Below are 9,181 nucleotides of genomic sequence, written 5' to 3'. Positions count from 1 at the left end.
TAACGCTTACCAAATCCATATGATGACAAAGGCATATAGCAATGTTCAGTCATAGTGTTGTCGATTGGCTGAAATGTAACCGTGTTCTTCCTAAACACATAGTATCTCAAAATACATCAGCACAATGAGAGAGGAAGTGGCTTAGCTGGCTGAGAAGTACGTTATTGCCCCGTATGCATAAACCCCATTCAGGGGGGTCATGCACCCATTTTTTTCAAGGGGACACAGTGTGCACAACACACAGAAACATGTCCTATACGTACAAATACATACATTGAAAAAGAAAATAAAAATGAAGCAAAATGGTTACCCTTTGTTAAACTGCCTATAAAACAGTCGTTGCACCCTGAAATTAAATTGTAACATAAAAGTTATTCACTTTAAACGATGCTACCTGTATACCAACTGCCAAGATGAGTGTTTGACTGTGCATACTAAAACAACTTATCGCAATTGCCATTCGAAAGCATCTGGAGCAGTCTGTTCTCACATACTGGAATCACTATGTGCCACTTTTAAGTCAAAACCCAGTTCATGGGTCCAGTTCTCTCACCCCTGTTTAGTTGCGGGGTCTAAACGAAAGTCGGTGACAAATGTATTGCCTAAATGACGGCGCATACTAGCATAGAACGAGTCTGAAAATCCTGTACATCATTAGCCAGTGCTGTTGCTTCTGTCGGATTGACAAATGTTAAGCTCCTGTACGTGATAAAAACTGCAAAAAATCTCCAAAAGAGGACATGGGTGCCGATCATAAATGATACAGTTTCTTCCTATAGAATCGTGCAACTGATAAGTAGATGTCTAACTCGTCATTTGAAGGTTATGTGCAAAACTAACTATTCAAAAATCTGAGGGGGCACGTGTTAAACAGTTATTAACACTATTATGAAGTTTTACCGTTTTCAATCAGTGTGATTTTGATTTTCTCATAGAGCCTTGCACACTTACACCTGAGATTTAGAAGGAGTACAATATACAATCCGTCCAAGATAACTATGAACACAACAGTGAGGAAAACTTAACACTTGACGGTAAACCCTGGATTTTATGATGGAGGTTTGAGAAGACTAGTTTATGTAATGGTGTGGTATTCTGACGGGGTTTTTTTATTCAAGTATTTTATTCAAAACTATGAGTAAATCTATCTATTTTTACATCCTCATTTACAACACAAATATACTATACAACATACTGACGTATACTGTAGAACATTTTAAAGATCACTTCTGCACTCGGTTACATGCTCGATTTATAAAGTTTTTACAGTCATTGTAGACATCTGTAAACAGTGTATTTAACTGAATGTGTTATGAATGTATGAACTAGTGTAGCTAAAATGCAAGATGAAAGTTTAAGTGGTCAAATTACATTTTTTAACACTTAATTTTACCTCAATAATTTTTTTTAAATAATTTTTTAGGTGATAAAGAAAACTAGACAAAATAAAACAAATGGTGCAAACACTAAGATACAAAAATTATGAATATTCACAATGAAATTTAGGAAATATAATATTGTTCTATTATTCAATGCAGAGAAAAAGACATTTCTTAACATTCCATTGTTTGAACACATTTCATTTACAATAATTACTAAATGGACAATTCCAACATTGTGGACTTGACATTTTGCGTTATGGACATGACATAAAAATGCTCAGAGAATGAATTTGTTACGAATAAATTGACCCATTCGGTTTTATTTTTGTTGATAGAGTCTTCAGTCTCTGAACAAATTTTCTATTTGTGCGTTATGGATGTGACAAAAGAAGGACATGTTTTTTGGGAGACGACAAACTTTGCAAATTATATTTTTATGTACATACTGTAAAACTGTTTTGGTGTGTCATTTTTTTCTGTGTTGTTGTTTAAAAAGAAAGCATTTCTACCAACCTGTTTTGATGCATTCATGATGTAGGAATATCTTCTGTGATTGACCTGAAGATCTCTGATGTATCGTGAAGATAACCTACAAGAGTGGGCAACACAAAAAGAGAGAGAGAGAGACCCATTTATTAGTCTGGAATGTTGTTTTACTGAGATAAATACTCTGCTAAATCAAACTCTCACAGAAACCTGTTGACCGTTTTTTTATCATGAATACATATTTTATCAAATCAAAATGTATTTCTATATATTTTCTTAGTTATACGTAACAAACCTCTGCATAATAATTAGACAAATTAAATATACATTTTTTAATACTGCATTACTAAAAATATTACATTAATCTTAGGTTATGTACAAAAATTGAACGTCTGCAGGTGGTTTTAACTTATTTCGGAAACGGGCATCTATTAAATTGTGATCATGCCAGTTCCATGTGTTTTGTGTGGAGAAAGAGTATTGTTTTTGTTTGTCACGCAATGCTCCCTCTCCGGTGGCGGTCCTTTAGCCCCGCCCCCTTGTTTCCATGTTAGTGGCGCATTAGTGTTTAGTCCTGTCACCGTCCCTGTACCATCTTCCCCTTAGTGTTGCATTCCCCTCACCTGCCTCGTGCAATCCTCCTGTTCTTCTTCTAGTGTTTTATGGCGGTTTGGCAAACCCAAGAAAAAGGCGCATTACCGCCACCTACTGATCTGGAGTGTGGAGAGTGCTAAGTTTTGGAAGAAAGAAATACAAAAAAAATTATAAAAATAATTCCTATATTCTATCTATTGTTCCTGTGTTTTTTAGGTATTTAAATAATATTTCATGTACTCTTGATTGCCTTTACCCGTTTCCTAACAATACTTTTAAAGAGATAGTATCCACTCCCAACCATCCTGATTCTTGTATTAATTGGAATCTCTGCCTTTCATATGCAGAACAGTCATTAAGGATATGCCAAACTGTTTCTAATTCTCCACATTTGTCACACTTTCCTGATCAATCCTCCTAGGAAGCGGGGTCTTGTCCCTCTTAAGTCCCCACCCAGTTATAGGGCTCCCAAGCTTGTCCCACCCATTCCCCCTCCCATTAATTAGTGCATTAGTGTTTAGTCCTGTCACCGTCCCTGTACCATCTTCCGCTTAGTGTTTCATTCCCCTCACCTGTCCTTGTTAGTTTTCCCCTTCATCTAGCCCCAGTTTCCCTCTGTCCCTTGTCGGTTCATTGTCATTATTGTTTGTTTTCACTCACCAGTTGGATTACCCATGTTCCTGTGCTCAAGTTTGTGGACTATAGTTTATTTTTTATTCAAAAGACTTTGTTTGTTTTGTCCCCTTGTGGGAAGTGTACTATTACATCTGTCTTGTTTGGTTCTTGTTTTCCCCATCGAGGGTTTTTGGTTTTGTTATTTAATACTCGTCTGCATAAAACTTTCGACATTTACAAAACAGAGTTTGGCATTTACTATTACTCATATTATCATATGTTCTATGGCAGGTTTGTCAAATCCTTTGACTCCAATGGACAGCAATGACGGTTCTGACTAAACTATTGGAGCTTCGACTAAACAGACTGATTGTGACGAAATTTTAACAAGACGTAGGTCCTTTAATAAATTAAAGAAAATAAGTATTTTAAGAGAAAACTGGAACAATCTAAAGGCTCCATGAATCACGTGACACGTGGAAATTTTGAACTTCAGATGTCACGACTCTCTCTCAATGGTTCTGGGTGAGATAAAAGTCATGGGTGTAGAACAGCAATGTGCCCTACATATTGAAATAAATATGACATTCATTACGATTCGATACTAACTCCTATTTATAACACGGCTATCCGGAACGTGTTATTCTCCAAAACACCCACATAACACATGGCTCAATTGAGATGTTATTTACAAATGAATAAATGAAGTTTTGTATTACATTGTTTCTTGAAAGGCTGCTACGATGTTTTTTCCACTTGCTGAGGGTTTGCATTCACCCTTAACAAAATATTTCAAGTCAACATGTGCCAAGTGGCAATGATATAACATGTCCTGATCATCCGGGGTCTACATTGTATTATTCTGCACTTCTCTCAAACAAGGTCAGTGCGGTGGGATTCTCACTCTACAAAGGTTAAAAACCCTTGAGCTGGTGCAGTTGCATCACAGTACACTGACGCAAGAAAACTCACAAAAGAATTGATATCTACATGTTTACAATTTATTTAATTGTCAGAGGAATTATTGTAAGTTGATTATATCAATACAATACTATTAAGCAGAATCTAGGGTCTTGCTTTTTCATTGCCTCATTTCCCATAAAGCACAACAATTCTTTTATTTGTTTTTAAGAGTCCCATACAAAGAGCACTTTATATTTACACACACTATTTGTTTAGCAGCGCCACAGTTTGCTGAGTTTTCAAAACAGTGTTTATGTTGACGACTGGACCGTGCCCTGTAAACCCTAACTTCAGCATTAATCCTGATAGTAACATTATTTCAAACAATTACATGTTTAAAATAAACTTCAAATGTTGATTTTGGAAATCACAACCTAGGAGAACAAGCTGATTTTAGTGTTTTGAGCAAATTCAATTTATAAAGCCCTGAGATGACCTTTTGAAATCTACAAAGCTATTTTAATGTGAATAAAGAAAAGTATCTGATTACTTTAGCCTTATTAGAAAACTCATGTATTTGAAACATACTAAAAATACACCAATTTGGTTTCAAACAAACATCATACATCACATACAAAAGTCCTTCCCAGAACTGTCAAATATTAACTTTGTTAAAGACTTTGGTGGATTTCTTCATCTCCCAGTGTGAGTCAACTAACAGAGATCATGAGATCAAGTCTTGCTACTTTATCCCTATGGATATTCATCAGTATTGATGCTACGACACAGGAAGGTAAGGCCTTTTTTGAGCATTCCATGTAAAGAATGACAATACATTTTAACAGCAAGAATGAAATGCAGATGTAAAGTAAGAATAATTGTGTCTAGGTGAACTCCTAAAAGCAACCAAATGTTTGGATTTGTGACTGATGTGTCGTTCTTTATTTGTCTATCAGTGTGTCCTGAGCCCCCAAAAGTAAACAATGCACAAATTTCTCAAGTTAAATCCAACTACATTAATGGTGATGAAATAGACTACATTTGCAATGATGGCTACGTCTCTCAGCGGAAAATCACCTACAAGTGTAAAAATAACATTTGGTCTCAGCAGCGTAGTGCGGAGTGTACACGTAAGTTTATGACATCTCTTTCTAAACTGAATATTAGGCTTATATTTGGTAAATGTAACAACATTTTGTTTCTTTAATACACAGATAACGTTGTTATAATTTACAATATTATATAATTAATGTTAATATTATATCATTATGTGAACTGGATAAAATGGCAAACTTCAATACTCACATTTTAACTAGATTTGGACACCACACTCATAAGTATCAAAAACATTATATATAAAATATAAATATAAAGAGAAACATAGATACATCGTTTTGAATGCAAGCGCAGTAAGTAAACAAAACATTTTAATTTCTAACTAACTAAAAATAACTAAAAATATAGTTTTTTTCTGAATTAAGCCAAACGCTGTGAGCTGCCGGCAGATATTCCAAACGGCCATTATACTATTACAAAGGGCAAGGGCTTTTTCGTAGGATCTACCATTAAGTACACCTGCAAAGATGGGTAAGACTTCACAGGAAATCAGACTGAATCTACTGATAAAGTATTTTTACTATAAAATATATTTTGTTTTCAAGCTACCAGATGATGAGTCGAATTTATACCAGAACGTGTCGCCCGACCGGATGGGACAATCAGTTACCCGTGTGTGAAGGTACCGATGAAGTTTACTATAACAATGCTCCAGTAACATCCCGAATGTATTTTGTCATCATTTTGGACACTATTGTTTTATTTTTTCAAATAGCCTTTTGTATAAAGTTCCATCACAATCTCACAGGAATGTTAAGCTAAATGTATTACGTGGTGGCTAATTTACGTACGAATCTGGTTTCCTGACACTGACAGTAAGATTTAGGGGTGGGGTTATGGGAGGGGCTTCATTGTATTAGCGTATCAGTGTATTAGATTTGCCAAATCCTTAAAATTTAGGATAACTTTTTTATTTTTCCACATTTTAGAATAACAGAAAACTCATTAAAAAAGCAAAGCAAAAGCCTGCAAAGCAAAACTAAATTGAAGGAATTTCCATCTCTTATTGCATCCATTTCCAATTCCTAAAAACCTGACTTGAGATGACTATACAAAGTATTTAAACACCAACATTTTAACTCCTATCAATGACACTACCAGACTTGTCTCGTTCTCTATAGAGGTATTCTGCGCTGTAGACTTTCCCTCAGAGAAACAGATCATAATGGAAGGACTTCCTGATTATGGAGATTTAGTTCGACCCGGACACAAATTGCATGTTTCATGTGCTGAAAAGGGTTATGCCTTAAAGGGATCAAAAGAAATTACCTGCGAGCAAAATGGAGAATGGAATGAAATAAATCCTCATTGTGAAGGTGAGGTCACATTAGGTCAATGTAGGCATAGTTTGTGTTAATCGATATATTTTAAACTTCAAAAAAATAATGACATCTCTAGTTTCGCTTTCTGAGGACTACTATTTGAAAGTTTCCTATATAAATGTTGACTTTTCTCTCAATGCTGACAAGTTTGAACACAGACACGTGTAAACGCTGCCGTGGATATGCTTTATATTCAACAAAACAAAATCATAATTGATCTGTAATGTCAAGAACAGTGCTTTATTATAACTGGACGCAATGGTATGAGAATCATTTCATTTTGGTGAATCTTACAATTCTTAACAGTCCTCGCTACTAAACGGTACGCATGTGGGTAACAGGTTAAATAATCAGAAGACATGAAGTGACCAGTATTTCTTCTTCTTTCAAGAGATAACATGTAAACTTAATGAGACAAATAACGTAAAAGTGGAGCGAATTTCTGATCACGTGGGACCGATCAAACCTGGACAACAAATAAAACTGTCATGCAATGAACAAGGGATGATTATAAGAGACAAGACGCCAATCGTCTGCCAGGAAAATGGAGAATGGAATACCACGATTCCAAAATGTGAAGGTAAGGCTATAAACACTTAGTTTCTGAATGGACAATTGATGAAGAACAATGACCAAATATTTCTGTTCAATTAGAGGCAACATGTGTTGCAAACGTAACAAACCAGATCATAGACGGAAAACATGATCCTGGGGTTATGGTACACGAACCTGGTAAAAAGATAAAGGTTTCATGCGGTCAGAAATTAGATTTAAAAGGACAAGAGGACATCACTTGTCAGCAAGATGGAGAATGGAGCAGTCGGTTTCCTTTATGTGCAGGTAAGACCACATGAACGATAAAGTGCAATTTAGTTTGCAGTTTATGTAATAACATGTTTCCAAAAGTATACTTCAACACAAAATAACAATGCATTTAAGCATTAACAACTCTTGCTTTGCCTCTGTTCATTACATCAACCTAAAATTGTCAATGATTTGCCACCACCTAATACACAAATATTATCAAAACATTTTGTTGAGGAAAATGACGATGCCATTTTTCTTTAGCGACTACATGCGAGCCCCCTTCCAGCACGAGCCATCTGAATGCAGATACAATACACATTTTGGATTATAAAAAAAAAGAATATAGTTTAGGGGAGAAAGTTGAATACGGCTGCTTACATACATACATAATGGAGGGCAACCCATTCTTGATCTGTCAGGAAGGCATCTGGAGAGAACAGTTTAAGTGTATACGTAAGTACTGACAAATGTGTATTCAGCCGTTCAGTGTCATTCATTAAATTATGCAGATATATTATGGTATGATAATTTCGTGTGCCGTTTATGTCGCTTTATGTCTCATAAAATCACGTCCTAAAAAGTGAAAAGTTTTGGTGGAGAATCTATTCATTCATGTATTACAGAAATGTTTCATAAGGACAGTGTTTGCTCATTTTATGTTGGGTTTTGTTTCAGCACCGTGTTTGGCGTCTGTAAAAGAAATGGATCAGAGGAACATAGAATTACAGCGCGGTGGAAGAGAAAGAATGTACTGTCCACACAAGGATCATATCACCTTTATGTGTCAGGGGGGCACAAGAAAAAAACCAAACAGTGTGCCCTTCAGACAACAGTGTCTATATGGCCAAATGACTTTGCCTGAGTGTGAATGAATAATGCATTTTATAAACATAAGTGACCAGCGGAAAACTAAATAAAACTTCTCTCAATTCATTTTGGTTTTAGAAGTTTGAAAGAATGTTTGTGTAATCAAACTTCAGAGGAGTAATTCAACCAACAGATTCAGATTTGATCAATGTAATAATGTTTGGTTTAGTTTAAAGCAACTGTCTTAAAGAGTGTTGTTGTATCAGTGTGGTCACGCTCATGTGCTAAATAAAACAGAACCTAAATTCACTTACGCATACATTACTGTGTTTACATTTCAATACATTTGTATTTAATTTAATTCAATTAAATTCATATAGCGCTTTCTCAGTGTGCATCGTTCCAAAGCAGCTTCACAGGAGAAAAACACAAAAAAGGTATAACACAGTTCATGGTGTTTATAGAACAAGTAAAATTATTCTAGTAAATAAAATATAATGTCGGCAAGTCTCCTGGTCGTTTATTTAGCATATTTTGCATTAGGTGAATGCTTGGCTGAAAACATGCGTCTTTATTCTAGATTTAAATTGGGCGAGTGTGTCTGAGCCTCGAATAGTGTCTGGAAGGCTATTCCAAAGTTAAAGTGCTACGTATGAGAAAGCTCGACCCCTTTGGTGGATTTAGTTATTCTAGGTGTTATCAAAAGTCCTGAGTTTTGAGATCTTAGAGGCTTGTAGTGTGATAGAAGCTCTGTTAGGTAGGTGGGGCTAAAACCTTTAAGGCTTTATAAGTGATTAAAAGAACTTTAAAGTCAATACGATACTTAATGGTTAGCCAGTGAAAGGTTGATAACATTGGGGTTACGTGATCGTATTTTTGGACCTGGTTAGAACTCTGTCATCTGCATTCTGAACAAAGTGTAATTTGTTTATTGGTGATGCAGGACAGCCACTAAGAAGTGCATTACAGTAGTCAAGTTTTGAGGTCACAAATGCATGAATAAGCTTCTCTGTATCAGAAACACATAGAATATTTCGTAATTTGGCAACATTTCTAAGTTGGAAGAACTTACTGTTCAATAAAACATTCCCACAGCTCACGTAGGATAAATACAGAACACGACCCTGTATCTCAACAAACCCCAAAACA

At 35.6% G+C, this 9,181-nt stretch overlaps 1 protein-coding gene across 1 annotated transcript; it reads left to right on the top strand.

Annotated features, from left to right (window-relative positions):
• The first annotated feature begins 4,289 nt into the window (after positions 1-4,289).
• On the top strand, positions 4,290-8,341 carry cfhl4 (complement factor H like 4). Its single transcript, XM_079471629.1, has 9 exons — positions 4,290-4,773; positions 4,937-5,110; positions 5,462-5,567; positions 5,642-5,718; positions 6,218-6,412; positions 6,810-6,998; positions 7,073-7,258; positions 7,487-7,678; positions 7,901-8,341. Exons 1-9 carry the CDS (start codon positions 4,707-4,709, stop codon positions 8,095-8,097), a joined length of 1,383 nt encoding a protein of 460 aa, XP_079327755.1. The 5' UTR covers positions 4,290-4,706; the 3' UTR covers positions 8,098-8,341.
• The last annotated feature ends 840 nt before the right edge of the window (positions 8,342-9,181 follow it).

The sequence above is a fragment of the Barbatula barbatula genome (assembly GCF_947034865.1).
Source record: "Barbatula barbatula genome assembly, chromosome: 13".
NCBI classification, from domain to species: domain Eukaryota; kingdom Metazoa; phylum Chordata; class Actinopteri; order Cypriniformes; family Nemacheilidae; genus Barbatula; species Barbatula barbatula.
The sequence above is the reverse complement of the archived record's forward strand: the minus strand, read 5'-3'. Positions and strand labels throughout refer to the sequence as shown.

Coding starts and splice junctions, on each gene's coding strand:
- cfhl4 (XM_079471629.1), top strand. CDS start 4,707: ATGAGATCAAGTCTTGCTACTTTATCCCTATGGATATTCATCAGTATT. Junction 6,413..6,809: donor AATAAATCCTCATTGTGAAG/GTGAGGTCACAT, acceptor TCTTCTTTCAAG/AGATAACATGTAAACTTAAT. Junction 6,999..7,072: donor CACGATTCCAAAATGTGAAG/GTAAGGCTATAA, acceptor CTGTTCAATTAG/AGGCAACATGTGTTGCAAAC.